The sequence below is a fragment of the Phlebotomus papatasi genome, chromosome 2 (genome assembly GCF_024763615.1).
Source record: "Phlebotomus papatasi isolate M1 chromosome 2, Ppap_2.1, whole genome shotgun sequence".
Taxonomy (NCBI): Eukaryota; Metazoa; Arthropoda; class Insecta; order Diptera; family Psychodidae; genus Phlebotomus; species Phlebotomus papatasi.
In genome coordinates this window covers 87,429,085-87,454,642 of record NC_077223.1, presented here as the reverse complement: position 1 = coordinate 87,454,642, position 25,558 = coordinate 87,429,085, and the positions used below count along the sequence as shown (strand labels likewise).

Sequence of the window (25,558 nt, the reverse complement as noted above, 5' to 3'; positions counted from 1 at the left end):
TATATCTACTAATATGCTAGAATTTTTCACCATAACTTCGTCGTACTTTCTGAAGTAAACAAAACAGTTTTTGTTAATTTGAAACTTATATGTGCTATTTTTTAACTATAATAAAATGTTTTATCTTCACCATTAATATTTTTATGTTCACTAATAGATTTTCTCAGTGTACATAACACTTTCATGAAATATTTCTAATCATGAAAAAAGTCTACAATTACTCACAAGATCATGACATTTATTGTAAATAGCTCTATGGAGACTATTATAAAATTTGCTAATATAGTATTAGTGAGGTAAACATCCATATAAATTATAGTGCAATTAATAAAAGTTGAATGATATAAATAAAAATCAAAAGTTCTGCAGATTCACTATTAAATTGCATGTCTAAGATATGTCTGCTATTTTTAAATAGAAATTGTCTCACATTAATGCAATTCCAGTGACAAGATAGACAGCAAATTGAATGCAATATCACTTCCCGACTATTTTCACTCTCCTCATTAGCAAACTTACAAGTGACAAGGCAGTAAATTAATTGAACATTTACCGTACATTTAGCTACTTTAAATAAATTGACCGCTAAAATGATTAGACGTCCTTCTCTCAGCAATTAATTTTACATTGTGAATAGAGATGCACTTCATTGAATTAGTATGATTAATTATGACAATTTTTCTGTCATTTAACTTGTGACCGTAGACTATTACTGCGCGTGCAAGGATTCGGTCAAGGATTTCACTGTGCTGCCCCTTTCACAAAATTAAATTGATCTTGCAGAAGGATAGGCCGCGGTATTAGTAATATTTTTCAGAATAAGTTCAGTCTATATTATTATTTATATTGAAGTGGTCAGAGCCGGTTAATAAAAATGTCCAATTTAAAATGTTTATGTTTAGGATTTTGCGCGCCAACTCAAAATCGTTGCGCAATTCAAATTGATGACCTGTACGTGACCCCTTAGCGTATACATTGTTATTTATCAGAAAAATTTCCTCATTAGCATTTTTGCTTTTTTCTCTCACCTCAAGAGAAATAATATTTAACAATTGACTCACTAAATGGTATGCGCTTTGGAGATCAGGGGGTGAATAAGTACGCTTGGTGAGTCAACTGTGAGTGGAATAACAGAATATCGGCGCCAATCAGTCAATTTAATTGGTCAATCGCGAATATTTGTCACTTGATTGTCTATAACTGCCTATCGATCATTCTAATATCATCAATTTATCGCTATGATTTTGACTATCAGTCTCTCTAAATTTGCTAATTTGCGTATTAGTTGCTCTGAATCCGTCTAATAATCGCTCTGGTCTACTTATCTCATCAATCAGTCGTTATAATTTGCTGATCTCGCATATTGATCGATCTGATCTTCCCTAACTATCGTTCTGATCGCCTTATTTCGCCTGTTACTCTTCTCTTTATCATTTGATCCGATCCCGCATATCAGTCGATCAACTGATTCCGTACATCAGTCGATCTGATCTTACATAACCTACATAACAGTAACTCTGATCGGCTTATCTAACCGCTTAGTCGCTTTGCTCAGCTGATCTCACATATTAGTTCCCTTGATCAGATGATTCCGCATAATCAATTTGATGTTGCCTAACACGCGCTATTGGTCGGCATTATCTCGCCGATCAGTATTCTTAAATTTCTAATCTCATGTATCAGTCGCTCTAATCAGCTGATCACGCATATAAATCGGTTTGATCTTGCCTAACTATCGTTCTAGTCGTCTTATTTTACCTATCAGTCTTCTTAATTTCCTGATCTCGTGTTTCGGTCGCTCTGATCAGCCGATCCTGCCCAACAATTGATCCGATCCTGCATACTAGTTCCTTTGATCAGCTGATTTCGCATATCAAGCGATCTGGTCTTGTCTAACACACGGTATGACTGGCATATCTCAAAGGTTTGTCTCCTTAACTTCCTGATCTCATCTACCAATCGCTTGAATCAGCTGATCGCGCCTATCCTTCGATCTGATCCCACCTATCAGTCGATCTGATCAGTTGATCTCGAATATTAATCGGTTTGATCTTGCCTAACTATCATTCTAGTCATCTTAGTTTACCTATCAGTCTTTATAATTTGCTGATCTCGTGTTTCGGTCGCTCTGATCAGCCGATCTTGCCCAACAGTTGATCCGATGCCGTATATGAGTTGCTCTGATCAGATGATTTCGCATATCAATCGATCTGATCCTACATAACTTACCTAACAGACATTATGGTCGGTTTATTTCACCTATCAGTCTTCTTAATTTACTGATCCCGTCTATCAATGGTTTTCATACAACATATCAGTAACTTTTATCGGCCGATCCTGTCTGTTAACCGATTGATCCGATCTATCGATACCACATAGCAGTGCAACTAATCGGCTCTGATCCTGCGTAAAAGTTGTATTGCTTTTTCCGAACATCAGTCGCTATGCTCAGCTGATCCAGCCTATGCTTCGATCTGATGCCGCATATCAGTCGCACTGATTACTCGCTTATCCCACCCAATTACTGATCTGATACATCCAGAAAATACCTCTAATCTGCTAATCTCACTTCATAATCACTATGATCGGATGATTACGCCGATTACTAACTCTAATTGTATGATCGCAACCCGAGTTAACTATGAGTGATACATTTATAAACCCCCCGCGGAAAATACAAGCGACACAAATAATGAAAAGAAAAATATGGTGATTTTTTGAATGAAAGAAATGCAGAATACCCCAAAGATTTGTTTACCTTGGAATTGATAGATGACGAGTTATTGTTCTAGAAGTCACCAAAAATTTCATTTGTCTCACAAGAAGCCCCATTTTGTCTCTCTTGCTCTATTTTTTCCGTTCTACTTCTTTTTCAATTTATTTATTATTTATTTTTTTTTTAGAAAATAATGCCAGAGAATTCACAGTTTAAAAAGATTTTGCAAACTGCCACAATTTTTTTTTTCAAGTAGAATCTGCACCTTTTTCAAAAGCAGCACTTTAACTAGACTTTGAGTCCGTTCTGCCTTTCTAACAAGAATGCCACAAGAAAGAGAGACGTTTTTTGAGTGGTTGGGTGTCTTTTAAAGCGACGCACTTTGGTCAACTTGCGCGATTCAACTGATTGGAATCATGTTGTCGAAGACTGCAATTTCTGGTTCGATGTCCTACAAATAACACAAAAAAGTAAAAGTTTCTCTATTTGCATTCCAGGTATGGGAATCTAGCCTCTCGCTCATGCACACACAAAAACATACCAGAATTACCTAAAAACACCATAAAAGATCACACTCGGAGTCACTCCCCAGCAACTTGTTTAATTGCATAAAAGACTTTTAAAATGTTGTTTTTCTATCGTCATTTTACCAAGTGGAAACTAATTTGTTACATAACTTTAAAAACACTTCTATTGGACTCTTCAATTAGTGAGAGAAGAGAAAAAAATGTAAACACAATAAAATGCAAGCTCACAGGTTATGAGATTCACACGAATGTGCTTTTTACGTGACTTTAGCCATTGATGACAATCTCTGTGTAATGAATACCCGATTGATTACATCAAATGATTAGAAGAATGTGTTGAAACGTGCTCAATTTAAAGATCGTAATTTGAAGATAAAACTAGATCCGGCTTGGTAACTTTCCAAAATTGGGAAAACAATTTTTTACGATATTGTTAAATAGCCTTTCAAGATTCACATTAAAACATGGTTAATATAAAAGTTTCTGCAAAAAAAGAGACACTTTTTCTATTAACCCTTTAAGGACGATTGGGTCACCGGTGACCCAAAAATGATTTTTTTTTCTACGGTCATCTAAAGTTGTGTATTGCTCTAAAAAGTCAGAAAAAATGATTTTTTCTGACCCCCGATTTTTGACCTTCTCGTCCTTAAAGGGTTAAGAAGTGATACTAGAGTCCAGTGATCTTGGAACAGATGAGAACAGACCATATGAATAAGAAGTTTGTAATGGAACCAAGATCTGGATTTGACATATTTCGGAATTAAGCGATAAACTGATAATGATGTAAGATTTTCCTAAATTTTCTGAAATAGAGATTACCTAAAAAATGTAAATGATTCCTAATTGAATAAGGTTACTATTTCAGTTCCTTGTACTGTACATAAAGTATTACAAAACCCATTTCGGTTTGAAGTAAAACAGTTTAAAAAAGCTAACGTTAAACTCTCATCTTGTCAGTTGAATCCTAAGTAAATTTTTTGATGTTTTTTTTAACGAAATTTTCTAAATCTTTTGTACAAAAATTAGCTTTCATTGACAGTTTAAAAATATGAACCACAAAAATTACTGATATTTTTCTTTTCGGTCACAAAATATTTCGTGAACAAATGCGCAAACCGGATTAAATCATAAAGCGGTCTACTGACTAAAGGTTTAGCCTAGTCTCTGAAAGTTTCAAAACCCTAAATAGCAACAATTTTTATTGAATATTTTTAGAATCTAATACTTTATTTCCCCTGATCTTATCAATAAAAGATTAGATTTGGCCTTAAGTCTGAAGTCAGTTTAACTTCAAAATTTTCAACTGAGCCATATAAACTGTTATAAAAAATCTGCTATAAATTAACTAGGTAAAAACTAAAATGGTTCATAAATATGTGAAAGATTGAAATAATTTCTCTCTTTTATTATTTCTTTAACCATATTTTTTTTTAATTAGAGTATCTTCTATTGAACCAAAGTCGAAAAAAGTAACTTTTATTTATTAAAAAAGCAGTCTTAAAACTAAAGGTTTAGCTCAGTTCTCAAAAGCTTTTAAGTAAAGCAACTAACTTTATTAGTTTTTCTAAAATGTAATAAATTATTTGCTCTTTTATTAACTCAATATTAAGTCAAAATTTTCCAAAAAACCTTGACCGAAAAGGAATTAAAGAAAATAAGCTATATGGTTAATCATTGAGTCTGAAGCCCGTAGAACACTAACTGAAATAAAAATTTAAATAGATTTAAATGTATTCTTTTCTTCATTATTTCTTCAGATTGTTTTTCAGATCTTTAAAAATCAAGACATCCTTAATATCAATTAAATAAATAGTAAAATTTATTGTGCTAAAAGGTGATAAAATATTGAAAAATTTCCTATAAATCCTTAATCCTTATAGCATTAGTAATTAATCTTTTTTCGAGACTAATCATAAGATTAAAAAATAATTTCTTAAGTTCTCTTTTATCTATCAGCAAAATTATTATCAATAGCACTCTACCACGTCCACAAATAGCAAATATTTGTTAGATTTTGATAATAATAAAGAAAACAAATAATCTGATAGAACAAAATTCCAAATTCCAGTTTAATTAAAAGAAAAAATAATAAAGCATTATTAAAGATAAATTTCTACATTACCAAAAGCATATAATTATTAATAAATGTTTTTTTATTGGTTTTTACCATTTTTGCCAATCAAAATTTAAAACAGTATAATTTGAATCAGATTGTAAGTAATTTTTTCTCAAAGAACTAAAAAAAATCCAGGGGAGGCGCCCTACCTTCGGACGATTTAAGCTTCGGAAAACTCAATTCTATTTCTATGTTCATAATGAATTTTATCCAGAGCTCTTTTCAGGAAATTTGAGGCACTGAACTAGCTATTGTAATGTCATATTAGAATGGGTCAAATTTATTTAAAACATATTGCAAAAAAAAATGTGTTGTTCGACGCTTAAATCGTCCGAAGTTAGCACGTTTTCCCCTACTTTTTTTTAATATATAAAATAAAACGTTCTAGCTTAAATTGCATGGAATTCAATAATGTATTTCTTTGTATATATTTCAAAAGCGAAGTGTTGGTTTTAGAGTTTGATATAGTAAAACAGATTAAAAATAAATTTGTTAATATAAAAAATTAAGCCCGCTTGATTTGAATAACTTTTATTTCACTTTTCCTAAGATTTAATTTTCCAAAATCTGCATCTATCTATCTTCTCCTTTACTCTAGCCTAGAGTATAATGCTTTTGAACAGCCCTACAATAATTACCCTAATTATAATCAAAATAATAATTAGACTAAATTCACATCAGTTTCCCACTAAGCTGTCTCCCGGCTTAAGCTGCAAATCTGTTTAATCAATTATACTTCTTCTTCTGGAGTCTGACGGAAAACTTTATGCTCTCCTCAATCAAAAAAGTAGTTAAAAATTAAGAAAATAGTGAATATTCCCGGGAAAGGAGAATGGTCAAAACTATATGGGCGCTGGTCCCGGAATCGCCACAAACGAGAGTAGGCGCATTTTGTAGGTACTGATATAAGACTGAAAAATTGCCGGGACCCAAGACGATAAACGCTGGGAGTCCTTGTAAAAATGCCTTTATCCTTTCGAAAAATCGCTGTTTTGACAACGAATTACGCAAGAACGGCTAAAGTGATCTTGATGAAATTCGGTATAGAGTCACTGTATGACTTAAAGTTTTTATCCATGCATATCACCCCCTCCCCCTATCCTCCATTCTGATAGCCCCCATACAAAATGGGGGCACTTTACCTTATAACTCCTTTCTAAGAGCAGGTAGAAAGCTGAAATTGGGTAAGGGAACAAAGCTTAGGGAAGACTTTTAAACCATGTATAATATCTCCCTCCTCTGCCCCCCTTTCTGGTAGCCCTCATACAAAATGAGAGCATTTCACCTTATAACTTCTTTCTGAGAAAAGATAGAAAGTTGAAATACAGCATGGGAACAAGGCTTAAAGAAGACTTTTTAACCATACTGACCAAACTCTTCGTCCATCACCCCTTCTGGTAGCCCCCATACAAAATAAGACTATTTTACCTTACAACTCCTTTCTAAGAGGAGGCAGAAAGCTGTAATTCGACTAGATGTCTATAAATGCATATAAAATCTAGAAAATTATTGTTAACGTTATTAGTTATTCATTTTTTTTTCATCTTTTATAAACCAACTACTTCTTCTCAGAAAGGAGGTCAAAATGTTCTCATTTAGTATGGGATTACTAGAAGGGGTGGTGGAGGAGCGGGTTAACATGCATAGTTGAAAAGTATTCCATAAGTTTTGTTCCCTTGTTGAATATCAGCTTTTTACATCGTCTTAGAAAGGAGTTATAAGGTAAAGTGCCCCCATTTTGTATGAGGGCTACCAGAACGGAGGGTGGAGGGAGGGGATGGTATGCATAAATAAAAAGTTTAAAACATACACTGACCCTATACCGAATTTCATCAAGATCGCTTTAGCAGTTCTTGTATAATTCGTAGTCAAAACAACGATTTTTCGAAAGGATAAAGGCCTTTTTTACTAGGACTTCCAGCGTTTATCATCCTAGGTCCCGGCATTTTTCTCAACCTTATATCAATATCTTCAAAATGCGTCTACTCTAATCTTTGTATGAAGATGAACCAGCGCCCATATACTTTTGATCATTCTTCATCATTGTAAAAAATAGTTTTTATGCTCTAGGACTGTTCCTCCATGGTTTAGAACATTGATCCCTGAACAAAAGTTGTTACCTATACTAATGTCTATCCAATGACATAGGTCCCGTTCGTGGCGATTCCGGGACCGGATTTGACCATTCTCCTTTAGAACGAATTGCATAATTGTGGCGATGCATAATTGTTAATCAGACGTTAGACGTTTTTCAAATTTTCAAAAGTTTCTGAATTGAATTGTAACACCAGAAGAATTGAGGAGAGCATAATGTTAAGATAATAAGCAGATTATAGCCGGTTTTTGCTCTGAACGTGTCATATAGTGGTTCATATAATACATGAATATTCCAAAATCGGAAACCTGGTCACCTATTTTATTTTGTTTGATTAAAAAAAAGCAATAAAACGTGCGTAAACAATTATTCAGTGTCAAAAGTGTAAAGAATTGAGCCCAACTCTTAATCTGAGAAAAAGTGGAAACAGGTGAAAAAACGCTGAGTAAGTCATGCTAGAGATCCACTAGTGAAAAGGAGGAATGAGAAATTGCGAATAAGACAGAGAGAAGGCGAAAAAAAGAGTGATCTTCCACTGACAATGATCATGAAATTCAAGTTTAAAAGATAAACCACGCTCACATGGAAAAAAGGAAATCACTTCCTCACTGTATTAACGATTTTTTTTATCTTCACTTTGCCAGTACAATGTTTTCAAATGTGACGATGTAAATCATAAATTTAACCTTGGCTCCACAGGTAAACTTGGCGATCGTTGCACGTTCGATGAGCTTTTTTACACTCCATTCTCTCTTTCTTTCAAGATCTTTCACTCACCCTTCCACAAACTTGCAAGAAAAGCACACAGAAAGCACCTTTGGCAGAAGGAAAATTTATTCCCTGGCAAGAGTTTAGCGTGAATTATGGTTTTGGCACAGATGCTACAACTTCCGGATGTGTGATCGGAAGACGAGGGACTTGTGGACAAATTGCGTCTCCCTTGACTCAATTCTTAGTTGTCGCACGACAAAAAGTCAATCCTCGCCCAGACACAATTTTATCGATCATTGATCACACGTTGTGCTATAAATAATTACTATGAACGGCCACACTATATGAATTATTAAATACCCGATCTCGTGCACGTTTTTCTTCCGGTGTTTATTGTTCCGGCAATTCCACGTTCAAATTACTCTATTCTGTTTTTGTATTTGCTCCATCACATCTCCAACTTCCATCTTTGTTGTTTGTTTTAGACTCTTCATTTCACGTTTGTTTATACTACTTTTAGGGCACTTTTTCTGGAATACCTGTTTCACCTCCTCCAGGTAGACTGAGCTCAACCCAGTTGATACAAAGTGCCTTATCGATGTTGTAATAGAAGTGCCCATAAATTAATGATAGTGTCAGAAAGAACAATAGGGAGCGATATAAAACTGGTTCAAAGAGGACATGGCACTCAAGAGTGTTTCTGTGTACTTCGGACTCACATAAGACTCGAGAATACAGGCGGTGATTTAAGAGTGTTCACAACACTGAGAGAAAATACTACGCACGAGACGCATGATAAGCGTGATTGTTCTATCCTAATAAAATATGTCAAGCATAATCCAGCATTAATATGTTGAGATTGTTTAACATTTTAGAACAATTCCTAAGATAATCCATCGGGAAATCCCGAGACATACTGGTTTCAGTTTGAAAGACATTTACAGAAATTTGTCGGCATTTGACTCATTGATTTTCCTATTAAAGTTTCTGGCTTATTATGATATTATCAAGGGCATTATCCAAATCGTAGTTAGGGAACTCTCCTCCGTAACCAGAAACCAGGGGAAGAAGATCCGTATCCAGGACCAAAAGATTTGGGCGAGTTTTAAGAAGTGTTTTTCATTTTAAAGTGACTTGAAATCAATTGCCCATCGCCGAAGAGTCCCCTATTTATACATTCAGAAAATGAGATTACCAACAATTCATAAAACAATATTCTATTTTCTATAGACAATAGGCAAAATGTAAGTGAATCTAATCCTCAACTTTTTGATTTTTTTAACTGGACAAAGAGAAAAGACTACGAAGTAGGGTAAAGTGGTACAAGTTGGACAATGGTACAAGTTGGACAATGGTACAAGTTGGACAATGGTACAATTTGGACAGGGCTTTTTGTCTTGATAAATTTAGTACTTCATTTTTATTTGTATATTCTTAATGCTTTAGTTTTATAATTTGGTTCCTTGTGCTTAAATACAAATTTTGTACTGTATTTATCAAGAAAAAAAGCCATGTCCAACTTGTACCGGCGAATTTGAAACTTTGTAGGTACGTTTAAAAGGTAGGTAAAGACTATCTACTATCTATGGGAAAATTTTGAAGCCTCACTCTTCTTTAATTTGGAAAATATTGATTAAGAAATTTGTCGATTTTACGAATTTACTGAACTCTCCCCTATAAACTTTAATTTCAAATATTTGAATATAACCTTGAAGTAGCAGGAAAATATGAGAAATGTACCTTCTTATTATTTTTGTTTACCGAAGTTAAAATTTACTGATAACGTGATCTTGATTAATTCAACATAGAGCATTATTCTTCTTATAGAGCATTATAATTTAGGATTATTATTTTTAAGAAAAACAAAAAAAGTGAGATTGTCAGTTCCAATGTTAAAAAATTATTCATTTGAAATTAGTTTAAAAATAAGGCAGTTTACAAGAATAGTAATAGGCCAATAAACTTAAACAACAATTAAATAAGACGATAATTTACCCCTTTAATTAGCACGGCTAATTTAGAACAATAAAACGATTTTATAGGCTCACTACTACTTTTTTCACTAAGCTTTAGCTGTTTAAGGGGAAGTTTTTTACACAATTAATTAAGAATTATATCCTTGAATATTAGCATACTTCACGAAGATTTTCCGTGGATAGGGCTTGCTCGTGCCATATTTTTGTCTTAAAAAACCTTAAGAAATAACTCATAAATTTGGAAATTAATGACTTTCTAAATTGGTATTTAAGAGGAAGTAGAGTAGGGGGAAGTAGGGCACCTTTGAATTTGGGGTAGCTTTGAAATTGGGATTTTTCTCCTGTTTTTAAATGGAATTGAGTCTTATCATGACATTATTTTAATCTACGAACAGATCGAGAAGGTAAATTATATTATGAAATGGCTTAGTTTCCTTTAAAAATAGGAGGAAAATCACAATTTCAAAGCTGCCCCACATTTAAAGATGCCTCACTTCCCCTACCTTTGAATTGGGATACTTTTGAAATAGGGCTATATTCTCCTATTTTTAAATGGAACTGAACTTTATCATAAGATAATTTAGGTTCAAAAATCAATTTTGAAGTTAAATTATAGGAAAATAGAACACAGTTACACTTAAAAATGAGAGAAAAAGTTCAAATTTAAAGCTGCCCCAATTCAAGGGTGCCCCACTTCCTCCTATTTATTGAAACATTTACGGATTTTAATTTTATTCACAATAATGCGAGAAGAAATATTTTGTTTACTGAATAAATTTTCCCAGTTTTCCCTAATTAGATTTATTCTTTTAACTCCGCTCTTGAAGCCTGAAAATGTCTAAAATGTTTTATTTATCAAATAACTCCACTATTTAAGTATTAAAAAAAACTATTGTTTAAAAATATGTGCAAGGAGCAATTTTTAAGGAGGGAGCCTGAATTATGAGGCCAAAAATGACCTGTTTTTTCGCAATCTTTTAGAGGAGAAGAAATAATCAAGCTTTTTGGTATTATTGGTTCACTAAGAGAAATCCGAAAAAGTCAAAATAACATTACGGAAAAGTTAATTTTGCCCTGCAGTATAGATCCGAAATCGGTGTAAATATTACCCTTTTTAGGTGTATTATGGGTTAAAGTTAGCCTTTTTCATGCTAATTTTTATCCTTAAAAAGGTGTAAAATTAAGATTAAAAAATTTTGATGTATTTTTAACCTAAAAAGTGTTAAAGTTATGAGAAAAAAAGTTAATCACAGCATCTTTTTTCTCAGTGCTCTTATTATTGGTATTTTTATTTCGAAAAATAAAATACATTCGAGAAACGCAATTTTTGGGATATTTCTAAAGATAGCTGTAATTAGCCATAATTTAATTTAGAACACAATTGTTTTGTATATCTGAGTTAAGGGCGTTAAGGGTATTTCCCTAATTATAAAGTCAAAATAAGTTTATATTTTTTTATTGGTCAAATATATAGCTAACCTATCTAAGCAAATACCATAAACATTCCAGAAGCTAATTCAAAGTATTTTCGAAGATACAGAAATAAAAATAAAGAAATAAAAAAATAAATCGAGCAAATTTCCATGCCTTCATCCAAAAATCCAAAACTTTAAATCGTGTTTTCTCCACTTCTCATTTTTACGATTTTGTCAACTTGGCAAGAAAGATAGCAAAAGACAGTAATTGTCTGAATGAAACGAATAAAGACTTATTCTCTTCAGAATTAAATTCTGTTTTACTTTAACCTATATCTTTGATCTTTTTTTGTGTTTTACATGATGTTAAAGTCAAAATCTTGCCTCAAAATATGCATTAAAAAAACATAAAAAATTTCCAGTTTGACGGTTTTCTCCGGTTTATAGGTTTAATTGAAAAGTTTTTTAGATACTGTGTTTCACACAGGAAGTGCAACCTGCAATTTTCCAGCTAATTAGGGAGTGATGTGATGATATTTTTCCAAAAATATTCTTTTAAAAACTGTAAACATGTATTAAGATATACCAAAAATTTTAATAAGACCGTGTTTTGTCCTCCAAGAAAAATCTCAAAAACCAACTAATTTTAGGTCTTTTTATTTGGGTAACCCCCTTAAATTAATTTATAAAACTCAAATTTCTTCAGAGATACGCGAAAATTAACGATTTTGCAATGTAGCCCCTGAGCAAAATAGTTGTAGCCATGTCTCCCCTATTCCTTTACGTTCTCAAACATCCCTATTCTCCCCGCAATATCTTCTTCTACTTAGAACGTTTCAAATTCTCTCTATTCTTTTATGATTGTACTCCTGTTTACTGGGTAATGTATAAATTTTCTCTGAGTGCTAAAAGAGGTCCCAGAGAGAGAAAATTCGTATTACCTAACGAGATAGACGAGAAGATCACGGGGTGGGACATAATCCAGGTCATCTTGATGACCAGAAATGTACGCATTGGCATCCATTTCCATTTTTCTGGCCACAAGTCGCCTCCGTGCAGCCGGTGATGTGAGCATGGATGTCTTTGAGATGGCTTCGGCCAATTTAGGATTCATCAGATCGACCCTCAAGAGATCACCACACTCTGGTTCCTCGGCAACCGGAAAGAGGATGGCGGCCTCATGATCCGGTGATCGTCCATCTTGTGAAATACTGATATTTTTACTTCCATTGAGATCAATGATCAGCGATGACATTGGCATTGATTTCCCCAGAGAAGGTTGTCTCTGATGGTGAGATTTTCTCACCAGTGTCTCCATTACCTAACCCGTCTAACTGATCACTTGGGTCTATAATTTTTTCAATTTTCCCTCGAAAAAAAAAACAGATTGCACACTACAACCCGATGATTGGAGGTGATTTCCCAGACAATTCCACCAGGGGAAAAGATCACCTTCAGTGCCACTTAAAAGTTATTGTTTGATATAAGAAAATTGCTATTTTGCAAAAATCACGACTTGTTTACGTTTTATTGTAATTTTCGCGTGTTGTTTTTTTTTATACAGCTTCAACACTTGGTATATTCACTTTTCGATGCAAAATAAACACAAATGAAACTTGTGAGATTGGAAGATTAGTATTAAAGTTGGGATGCTTCCAAGATGGTAATTCTTTTTTTTTGTGTCTTATGCTTCATAAAATACACGTTTTTGTGAAAATCACAGTCCCGATGATCAAGTCACTTGCACGATCACTTTTTGCAAAAATTTAAATTAATTTATTTTGAGGAATTTCCTTTTGGGAAAAATCCAGTGGAAAAATTCTTTAAAAAAAAGTCTCGAAAGATTTTTCTTTTAGTCCAAAAATAGAACCAAGAGTACTCCGAACTCACGAGATGATCACAAAGTCAAGAAAAAAAACCATACAGAAATCTCCTTCCTCATGAGAGATGGTTCTCGAGACAAAAGGTAACGTGTTACTGATTATTGCCACTGAGTCGATCGGATCTTTTATATAGAATCTCAGGCTTCGGAGTCTGACGTCTTGTGAGGTTTTTTATTGGCTCACGTATATGTGAGCTTCTCGTACAAAAATCTCTCAAGATCGTTTTAATATGAGAGAGTCCACACACTGATATATACTTTATGTCAATTTCCAGGCAAAAAGATGTGCCAAAAACCATTTATTAGCAACACTCTGCAATTCACCAGATATGCAATTTTTTTTTTATAATTCAAAATTAGCACTTTCCCTCCTCCGCATGAGGTTAGCAACGTGTGACCACCTATAAAGCTCAACACTTTTTTTTCCTACCATCCAAAAAAAAATGCGCTTGCAACTAAGGAAAAATGCTTCCCCTCCCTTCGCATTTGTGGACCTCGAGGTACGTGATAAGAAATCCAAATACAACATTATTTACAAACATTAGCTAAACTTTTCTCCCGAGTTTACGAAAAGAGCGGACAATAGAATTGTCTCTGCGTGGTTCTTTGCTTGAATGAAAATACAGCATTTCGCACCTTTTTTTTAGTATTCACAGCAGGTGAAATAAAATTTTCCCCCGTATTCCACTAATTGGTGTCTTAAAACCGAAAAAAAATATTTTGCGTCAATCTGTTTTTATCGCAAGGTTGAAAGCATAAAAATTGTGATTTAATTTCTCAGTAATAAGTCTAATTAATCATGATAGCATTAAGAAAAATCATCATCTCAACGCTTATTAAATTTTGTTACATTTTTTTTCCAACATCTACTAAATGGCGGTAAAATACTCTCATTATTTTGTTGTGAGTTGATTCATACATTTTTTGGCACTGAAGTTTGTAGAGGGAAGGCACCCATTAATGCTATCTCAAAAAAAATTTACAAATTTCATTTTAATTTACAAATTTCATTTTTTAAAAATTAGACAAAGGTAAAATATCCTCATGAGAAGAACTTATTGATTCCAAAGACATAGATGGTTTAATTGTCTCTGTAGGCAACTGCTGAACTGTTAAACTTTGCACAAGAGGGAGATTTCCAGTAGAAATTGGGAATTACTCTCCATTTTGACAGTAACGATTTGCGCGCCACCTACATTCTTGTCAAAAATCAACGTCCCAGTCATCCCCGTTCAGGTGTCCCAAACATCCCCGCGTGTAGTTTTGTTATTTAATATCTTTAAGTAAAAAACAATAGTGTATAGTCACGGAAACTTTTATAAAAATAAGTTTTGATTATATATATAACTGATATAAAATACAAATAGGTAAACTGAGACGTCAAAATATACAATTTTTAACAATTTTTTTTTAAATAAATGTTAATGTTCATAGAATTTAAGCAATAAAACTGAGGATATCTATTCTTTTAGTCAATATATGTATGTCTTATTGTTGGCTACGATTAAGTAGTGGTTAAATCCCATTTGTTTCAATAATTAGTGAAAAAACCGCCTCGTTCAATACTACCCCTGTTCCAAACTTCCCCGATCTCCCCTATTTATAAATTATTATTCTTCGCAATGTTTGTATAAAAGAGAACATTTTTCATTATAAAATGAAAATAACAAAAATATTTGTTATAAAATAAGTTCCCAAACGGAAATTCGAAAACATTTGCGAACTATTTTGCAAAATATTTTTTTCTGTGTGCTTATGACCAGCGCACAATAACTTTTGTTTGTAAACATGTTTTCAAAATTTCCCATGAGAATGAGCGAGATGACTAGATGTAGATGTCATTCACTCTCATTGAAATGTCAAAAACATGTTTACTAAACATAAGTTATTGTGCTTTGGCCATTGTAAAAAATCGATTTAATTACAAGCTGTTGTAATGCCCAACGCACACTAACTTTTATTTAGTAAACATGTTTTCGACATTTCAGTGAGAGTGAGTGAGATATAGATCTAGTCATCTCGCTCATTCTCATGCGAAATTTTGAAAACATGTTTACAAACAAAAGTTATTGTACGCCGGTCATAACTTTAAAGAAAGTTTCGTTTGTTTTTCTATTTGTTTTCTAAATTAATCTATTTGTATATAAATCCTTGATATTTCTGAGTGTTAACAAATCCATATATTTCTGTTAAAATATGCAAATGCAATTATTCCGTGATTTTTAACATGAACCTCTTTCATCTAATTATCTTTTAATTTGTAGAATACACTGACAAAAAAAGAGGGTGCGATTAACATTTTTTTCTCAGAATTTCAACACTTTTTAGGTGTAAAAATATATCAACATTTTTTAATGTTAATTTTACACCTTCTTAAGGGTAAAATTAACATGAAAAGGATACCTTTAACCCCTAATACACTTAAAAAGGGTAATATTTACATAGATTTTGGATCAATACTGCAGGGTAAAATCAACATTTCCGGAGTGTTATTTTAGCTTTTTCGGATTTCTCTCAGTCAGTGTATGAACAGCGAGAAAATTAATTTTTAGCGTGATTTTAAATATTCGGTACTTTTGTAAAAGTGTTTTAAAACTTATTCCTTTAAAAAAATATATTAATAATTTTATGTTCTTGTTTTTCATCATTATTCACGAGAAGTAGTTAACTTTACTCAAAGTGGCTGTATATGGGGTACTGGAAATGAGAGGTGACACTACTCTAGACTAGGGCAAATGTTTAAAAATGTCTGGAGAATTGCGCGTGACAATATGCTATTTTTCTATTTAACTTTTAATTGAAAAAATTCAAATAAACGTTTCTGAATGAAATCAATCGTTTCATAGATATAGCAGAAACCCTTTGATGAGTCAGCTGAGGGTTCTAACAATAAAAATATAAATATATTTAAAATAGATGGAGAAATTTACCCTACCCTCCATAAATACTGATATATTTTTGTTAAAATTCTTAACTTGGTTTCATTGTAATGCAAATAACGGTAAAAGATTAATGTATCAATTTAAAAAAGGTAATTTCTAGGAGGAATTGTTTTTATTTATTTTTCATTTCTACCTGTAAGAATTCGTGGTCAAAATCTTCAACAAAAATTAGTGCCATCGCCGTCTTAGCGTTACTTTCAACCCTCATATCAATACTATGAATATTGTCAACATGATCATGAAATGCACCAAATTATTTTTGCGTAACTTCCATCGTAACGTTAATGATAATTATATAACTATTTTAGAAGCGACGATAAAGTGTGCCAAGTTGAAAATACTGTAAAAAAAATAGAATAATCTTATTTTTAATATAATCAAAACTTTTTGGTAATATATTTATAAGAAACAGAAAAACAACGATACGTTTATTTCAAGTGTATAAAAGTTAAAAGGAGCTTACGATGATTGCTGATAAAACCAAAGATTAATTAAATAGAGCTGACAAGAAAAATTAACTAAAGTTGTTCAATCCTTTAAGGACAATTGGATCACCTATGTCCACAAGACAAAAACTTAAAACACTATAAAGTAACAACATATTTTCTTAATTTGTCCTTTTTTTTCAAAATAATAAAAAGATTTAACTCAAGCCTATTAGCACATACAATATTTCAACAATATTTTCTTATTTTTTATTTAAAAATTTTAAAAATTCAGCAACTGAAACTTAATTTCCGGAGATCTTTTTCAAAAAACTTTTCAGTAGACAGCATTACTCATAGAAGATTTATATGATATCAAAAACATAAATAAGAAAGTCCATGAACGAAGGACTTAAAGAAAATAAAAATAAAAATTTTAATTTTTGGGTAAATTTTATAAATATAAAAAATTACCATTTTTTACATATTCAAATACGTCTCTGAAAGCAAATCCCAAAGGCTACATTTTTAAAATTTTTAAATAGAAATTTAAGAAAATATTGTTTTAAATGCTAAAAGTTAAACTAAGTAGGGGAATGTAGGCATGGTTCGCACAGAGTGAACCTTCAAACGATGCGAATTTTCTCTTTGTTTGCAAAGAGCTCACCTACCATTTCTCATCTCGTCTCATGAGCCTAATAATGATCTATCTTATGACTAAGAAATGACGAACTAGCTCTTTACAAACTAAGAGAAAATTTGCGTTGTTTGAAGGTTCACTCTGTGCGAACCATGCTAACATTCCCCTATATATTTTTTATTATAAAAAACAAATTTAGAGAAAATATGCTAAGCTTAGCCTTTTTGAGGCGTGTAGCCCTATTATAGGACAAAATAACTTTTAAAGTTGAAAAAAAAACATCGCGACCCCGGCGTTCCACTAGTTCTTAAAAGGTTAACTTTCTTGGTAGAGCAAAAGAAGAAGCTGTCGAGTTTGAGTTATATTCTGTATAACTCTGTATAACTGTATAACTGTATAACTCTGTATTAAAATCCTGATGTTTTGCGAATAAAAAATGAACCCGTTTGTTAATTTTCCCATCTGTTCTGCTACGGGGCAAGATACCAAACGGTGAGAGATATCAACTAAGTTTTTAAGTAAAAATGGAAACGGGTCCGAAAAGCCCCGCTTTCTTCTACTCTAATTATTATGACCAAGGTATTATTCTATAAATATTTCTGGTAATAAAATTCAAATCAAGAATTGCAAATACAGTTCATTAATAATAATATAGTATCTAAACAATGTTTTTATTTCCACATGCGTGACCTGATTGAAAATTATGATAATGTATAGTTCTGTTTCTTTTTCTCGATCAAGAAATAGAAAAGAAAAAGTCATTTAGAAAATTTAATTAATTCAGCAAACAGTTCAATATCAAAAGAACGATTAGATAATAATAGAAAGAGTCATTTGACGCGACAAATGAATGAGAAGTCAATAGGCAATTTTTCACCGTAAAAAAATATTGTTGAATATTTGCTGAATTTCTGCAAATTTGAGTCATAAATGTACATTTCTTCGGACGTAAGTGAGCTTTTGGGCAAAAAAAAAAGAAGAGAAGCACTGTATTTAATTTCCTCATTTGGCGCGAGTTTTTTCTTTACTTACACATGGGACAATCTCCTTGTGAGGAAATGAAGTGATCTTGCGAAAGTAAATAGAAGATTGAATCAGTTGAGATCATTTATCACGTTCCGCGGCAATTTTCCATCAAGTTGGGTCATCGTCAGTGGCACCGGAACTGCATTCGTCATTGGGACACTTGCACCATGGAGACTTTCTTGGGGGACATTTCACTCTTTTCTTCTCTCTTTTTGACCCCAACCTCCAATCTTGCACAGTGCGGTGCCCATTTGTCTCAACCAAGAAGGAAATCACCGTATGTGAAACTATTCAAGTCTCTAACTCTTTTTTTTTGTAATGTCATTTGAGTTTTAACAATCCCCGCACTGAGATTACTGTTTCTTTTGTGAATATCATTTGAATTAATTGATCTTTACGTCCCTGAACTTTATCGTTCATCTTTTTTTCTCTGGCTCTTTAAGTTCCCCTAGTAATTTTTTTTAAGCATCTTTATCATTCAGAAAGTGCCTATATACTCCAAATTCCAAAGTCTGGGATGTCGAAATATCGGCAAAGTGTTACACTGTATAGCAGATTGAGAGGAAACAGCTGCTCATTATGAATCTTGTGAAATTCAATTGATTCTGCAAATTACTTCCGAGAGTCTCAAGAATTCGCTCACACGGATTGATACTTTATGCTGTAAGTGACATTGACTCGTCGATTTCAGCCGTTTAGTACTTGAAGTATATTTTTATATTTTTTTTACTTCACGCAAACGGCTCTTTTTATTATTACCCTGCCCGATCTCGCGGTTCACGCGACGAGAACAGCTATATTTTCATGGATACATCAAAATAAACAGCTAAATATATTGAGGCTCTTATCCACCCACAAGAACTATTTTGGGAAAAATTACACTTAAGTAGAGTGCAAGTTGCAGCTATGGTTTTTGGATTTTGGACCACTTCACTACACTCATCGAAATTTGTGTTGTTCTTTCTACCACCTTTCATGGGTTAAAAAAAAAATAAAAGTAAGGGAAAGCACCCATACTTCGTACGATCCCAAGCTTCGTAATGACTAAATTTTTCCTATGTCGAAATAAATCTAATGGCGTCTACACACTAGAGGAAAATATGTCCATATTGAAGAGTTTTTCCTACACAAGTACAGGAAATTTGCTTCAATATTGACATAAATTACTCTAGTGTGTAGAGGCCATAACTTCGCAATATATTTTAAAAACTGGGCACTTTCCTCCAGTTTTTAAAACATGAGTGCGATGAGTCACATTTATTCAGAAACAGAAAAAAAATTAGTCATTATGAAGCTTGGGATCATACGAAGCATGGGCACTTTCCCCGAAAGCCTCTTCGACGTCTTTTATATCAGCAAAATTTTCATTCTTTTCTTTCTCAAAAGTATAGTACATTTCTTTTCCATTCTAAATATCTGGGTCACACGATCATCAAGAAAAAATCAATTTCGATTTGTGCACAAAGTAAAATTGGATATGGTTCTGCTACATCTTTTAGATCAGGAAAATTTCGTAAAATTAAAATTCACATCCTTTTCTCTCTCAAATTTTTTTTCATATCTCTATCTCACTTTTTCTCGTTCAAAACTAGATTGAACTAAATTGAATTTGACGTGATGTTTAAAAGAAGAAGAAGAAGGCAGAAGTGTAAGACAAACTTATGCAATCAATTTGAGAAGGAAAAGGATATCAATTTCGATTTCATGAAATTTTCTTCATCTAAAAAGTGTTCCAGCGCTAATACAAATACATTTTAGAATGAAAGGAATGAACATTTAGATTTCATGAAATTATACCATTCTAAAAGTGCAGTAGGGGAGACCGGGGTACAATTAGTCAGGGATAAAATTAAACAGTGGATTTTTCTCCTTGCCCTTAAAATGTACATTGAGCAAAGTATTTTTTAATGAAAGCAGAAACACATCCCCATGATTCCCAGAAATATTTATAAGTCTGATCCTGTTATCCTACAATTTAGAAGCATTTTTATAAAATTGGTATAAAATTGTAATTTTGATATTACAGTTTTTGGCCCAGCATTTTGTTTTCTAAGTTGTTAGTCAAAATCTTATAGTTTTACTTTGTTTCTGGTTTAATAAAGTTAATTAAGAGATATTTTTGACTTAGACAATTATTTACAAATTTTATATAAGATGAGAAACACTGAAACAGCCCTCAGGGCAGATAGCCACTCATCCATGGTGGGATAAAACTATTGATGATTTTCCACTAATGCATGGATAATTGTTAGATGAAAGGGACAGATAATCCTAACCGGCTTATGTAGGTGAGATTCTTAACGTGAGCTAACTCGGAGTGCATGCAAATTCGATTTGGAGCTGAAATTGTGAGTCGCCATTCAGTTATCTTGAATCAAATTCGTGAAATTATACAAATTTTGTATTTAAACCAAAATATCAAGGATTTGGATGAACTGATAGAAAAGTGATATATGGGTGAAATGTAGACCAGAATGTTCTCTATAATTTTCCCATAGAACATGATCTCATCGATTACTCAGAAGCCAAGATAAGCGAGGTTTTTTGTTTCTTAACTCGTTTTTTCATCCAGAGTGCCCCAAGTAGTCATTTGTTGAGCTTCAACTATTTCAAAGAATTGTTGTATTTTGCGGAACTTTCCATTTAAAACCCTATTTTAAGTGTCTTGGTGGAGTAGAGGCAGTCAAATTGGCATCTGAGTGATTTCAAAGCGTTTTTATGGGAAAAATCATTTTTTTCACACTTAAACGGCAAAATCGGAGTGATAGCGTAGTCTGAGCGGAAAATGATGTATGGGCGAAATGTAGAGACAAATGTGTTCTACAATTATGTCGAAGTAATCATCAAAATCGGTTCAGCGACAGTCGAGATAATTGAGGTTATGTGATATTGAAATTGGTTTTTCGACTGTGACGCCCCTGGTGTTGGTCCCACGAAGTTCAAATATTCTAGAAAGTTGTAGCATTTGGTGATATCTTTCGTTTAAGCCCTCACTCATCAAAATCGGTCACATAGAACCGGAGATATGATTTTTTGAATTTTGTGAACTTTGACCCCTCATATCTCCGGTTCTGTTTTAACCACAGCGCGCATACGCACCATTTTGGAAACGTCCTAGACTGGACTACAACATACTAAAATTTCATTAACTTGCACAATGCCGTTTTTGAGAAAAGTGACTTTGAATTTCGATGAATTTTGACGCTATCACAGCGCCACCTGTGGTGACTTTTTGAACTTTCATCTGAAAGTGCTCATCGAGACGAAACCAAAAAGGTAAAATTTAGGTCGCTATGTTAATTAGAACCGGAGATAGAGGCCGGTCAATGTTCGAACTTTGACCCCTTATAGCTCGGGTCAGGGGTTATGGATCGACTTAAGGTTTTTTTTGTTTGATAGGTATAATCAACGGCTATAACATACTAAATTTTCAGCCCGATGCACAATGGAATTTTTGAGTTATTTAACTTTTAAGATTTAAAAATTTTCTTTTTAAAAAAAGCGCCCCTAGCGGTGGTTTTATGAACTTGCGATGTTAGAAGGGGAAGTGGCATTTCACGAGAGCTTTCCAAAAAGCCCTCACTTTTTAAATTCTGACAATTAGAACCGGAGTTATGGCCATTTTTAGAAATTTTTTTTGGACCCTTATAGCTCGGGTCAGGGGGGTCGGGGGACCTTAAGTTTGGTATTGATGGAAAGCTCTAAGGCCCAGCTATAACATACTAAAATTTGAGTCGGCTGAATGCCATAGGGGCGGAGCTATTGAGAAAACAAAAAAAGGGGGGTCTTCAAAATGGCGGAAGGAGGGGTGGGGGGTGGGGGGTCTATGCACCAAGTTGCAATTTTCACCCGATATATAACCTTTGCCGAAAACCGCAAGTCGATATCTTTTTTAGTTTAGGAGCTATTAAGCTCCAAAGAGCGGCCGGCCGGCCGGCCGGCCGGCCGGGAACGTAACTTAGCCACATATATATTCGGAATCAGGAAGTGGCGAAACACATTTTGGCCAAATTTGAGGTCGATCGGACGACATGAAATTTTGTTAGGATTATAGTAGGTGAGATTTTGTTAAGAATCTCACCTAATAGTACTATTGATATTCCAAGTGATATTGTCATTTGTATAAGCAATTTATGAAATAGATTTTTTCAGTATGTTTGCATCAATTTTGCCGCAATTACAAAAATTCATTAAAAAAAAAAGTCGGTTAAAGCCCTTTTTCTTTATGTTTAAGTGACATATTTAGCATCAGAGGGCTTCAGTGTAACAAGCGAAACAATATTTGGTAGGGTCGGAGGAACGTCTGTTCGACAAGGAACCCCTATTGACACTTTCGTTAAAATGTTGAAAATTATTTAATGTATCTAGTAAAATATAAGTAATATAACGTTTTTTCTGTAATATAGGGTAAGTGTGCCAAATTTCGGTATAGTTGCATGCAAGCGTCAAAGTCTTAAGTTTGAAATGTAATATTTTAAATTCAAATTGATTTTTTTTATTCTTTCTTTGAAAGAGTGTTGCTTGGAACCTTGTAAAGTGTTTACCGTCTTTACTGACTCTAAAATCATTCTTAAGACATTTTAAAATGAATAAAAATATAGACAAAGCTTTGGTGCCCTATTTCGGCCACCTTCATTCTCATAGTTCCTTGCCTTTCGGGAATTCTTCCAATATCTTTTTCACGTCATCTCGTTTGTCGAATCTACATTTTTTGTTATTCTTTAGCATTGTATAATCTCTAGAGTACGTAAAATCTAAAAGTTCATGGAAATTCGAGGAACAAAAAAGCTGGCCGAAATTGCAAGCTGGCCGGAATTTGGCACACTTACCCTACCTTTTACTATAAACAAAGATGTTCAAATTTCGTATCCCAAATGGTACAGAGTAGGGTGTCAATAGGTGCTGACACGAGTTCTTAAAGTGTCAATAGACGTTCCTTTCACCCTATCTACAGTTTAAAATTTCATCTGGAAAACTAGTGTCAATTAGGGGAATGTAGGCAGGCTTCGCACGTGTAAGCTTTCGAACGATGCGAATTTTTTCTTTATTTCCAAAGGTACTATAGGATCACATATAGAAAATTGACCCAAAATGGATAATTTTGATGGCGCACATTTCATTTGATTTCTCATAGTTAAAATCATTTCTAAAAAAAACCTCTTACACAGTGGATGAAGAGTATACTTGAGATGATATTTACGTTTAATAATTTTTTGCATCGGAGGGAAATTATTTTCACGGTGGCGAAAAGTTCTCCATCGTACTACACTGTGTGTGGTTGCAAACACTGAATGTGTGAGCGTTCGCACATCCATCAGACAACTCCAGCTTGAATATCATAACTTCACTAAAGCCTCATAAGCCACAGTGAGACATTCGTGGTCATTTCCACTTCGACAGGCGTATAGTCTCCTTCCCATCTCCATGAGACGATGGTTATTGACAGTGTGAACCGTGTAACATGTTCATAGTCAATTTTTCGATATTCATTTGGAAGAAAAAACAGTGCTCCAGAAAATATGAAAAAATGTGTTTTAAAGATCTTCTTTTAGTGCAGTGATAGTTTCCGCGGTTTCACGGGGGTACAGTATAACAATCGGAAAATAATTTTTAATTGCAGATAAAATTTATTTCGAGAAAAAAAGCAATGACGAACCCAAATCCCCATCGTGTGAACGCTGCCCCCGGGGGCAAGAATCGCACAAATCGTTAAATTTTTTTTTTCATTTTCCTGTCCAGGAAAAACCAACAGTTCTGTGATAGTGAACTAGGTATACATAAAAATCTGAAAGGTCTCAGAACTTTTTAGTGTAGTGCAATTCACTGCCCATTTTACAGTTTAGTCAGAAAAAAGTCCTGAATATGAAGCACGAAAAAATGTGCGAAGGCTGCCTACATTCCCCTAGTACCCCAAAAGCGGCTGTATCTAGCCAGGCCGGGGCACGTGTAGCCAATGTGTCATACTTTTTTCATTATCCTCTTTACAAAAAGTCAAGAAATTTAGAGCTTTGAACTACACGGTTTTATACAGCCAATATCCTAATGTTGCTTATGAAACATAAAAACATTACACAAACCTTATAATTTTTTCACAAATCTTGCGCGAAAAAAAAGCTTCATTTGTAGAGCTTAAATTTCCCGCCTTATAGCAATAAATGCTCTGCTGAGGCAACCCTAAATATTCGAGACACAATGTCTCCTTTCTAGGCCAGCGCCTCTGGTGATGGAGGAGACGACTGTATTAGTTTAGTCGATCGTACGATCTCAGTGAGTACGGACGTGAGTTCGTCATGAGTCGTACAAATGATAGGACATAGTGCGGAGAGCTCGCGACAGTCTGGAGCCCACACCAGTCGATTGCATAAGCAGGTCACCTTCTAAGTATATTAGATTTAAGAGTAGATATTGCTTGCCCCCTATACATTTTCTGGCTAAAAGTACCCCGGTCTCCCCTAACCATGAAAAAGTAAAATTTGATCAGTAAATATTTTCCGAAATTCACATTTCAATTTCATTACTTTTAAAATTCACTATTAGGGGGAAGTAGGGTACTTTGAAATTGGGATTTTTCACCTATTTTTAAATAAAATTGAGGCTTATCGTGATATAATTTAGCTTCTCAATCTGTTTATGCAGCTAAATTATATCACGATAAGGCTCAATTTTATTTAAAAATAGGTGAAAAACCCCAATTTCAAAGGTGCCCCACTTCCCCCTACAGATTAAAACTTAATATTTTACTAATTAATTTTATTTTTTAATAACTAAATATGTGTTTTTTTTTTGTGCTGAGCATGATTTATTCAACGATCAAAAATGTTCATTTTAGTGGTAAAATTCGACGTTTTTAATTAATAAAATAAAATTTCTATTGCTAGATCTACTTGTAGAGCTCTTGTTCTGTCTCTGTAAATTGACTACAAAAAGTAAAATGGCTCACTCATAAATGGGCTTAATACTTTAAAGTATACATTAGAGTGCATATCGCAAAGTCACAAAATTTTCCCCTGTTTAATTTCTTTTTATCATGCATTCACATTTTCTTGAATAAAAAGACCTTTCAAGAGAGTCGCCCATAGCAGAAAAA

General features: G+C 33.5%; 1 protein-coding gene across 8 annotated transcripts in view; it reads right to left on the bottom strand.

Moving 5' to 3' along the window:
• The window catches only part of LOC129804903 (nocturnin), a 46,749-nt gene that overhangs the window by 8,567 nt on the left and 12,624 nt on the right, over nucleotides 1-25,558 (bottom strand). For 2 of the 8 annotated variants that reach the window (XM_055852666.1, XM_055852665.1), the window contains exon 2: nucleotides 2,759-3,167. The exons of 4 other annotated variants lie outside the window; for them this stretch is intronic. In XM_055852666.1, coding sequence (XP_055708641.1) covers nucleotides 2,759-2,832 — 74 coding nt within the window. In that variant the 5' untranslated portion in view covers nucleotides 2,833-3,167. Of the gene's footprint in view, nucleotides 1-2,758; nucleotides 3,168-8,525; nucleotides 8,725-12,497; nucleotides 14,653-25,558 lie in introns of those variants that run through there. 2 more of the 8 variants (XM_055852667.1, XM_055852663.1) reach the window with 2 other exon arrangements.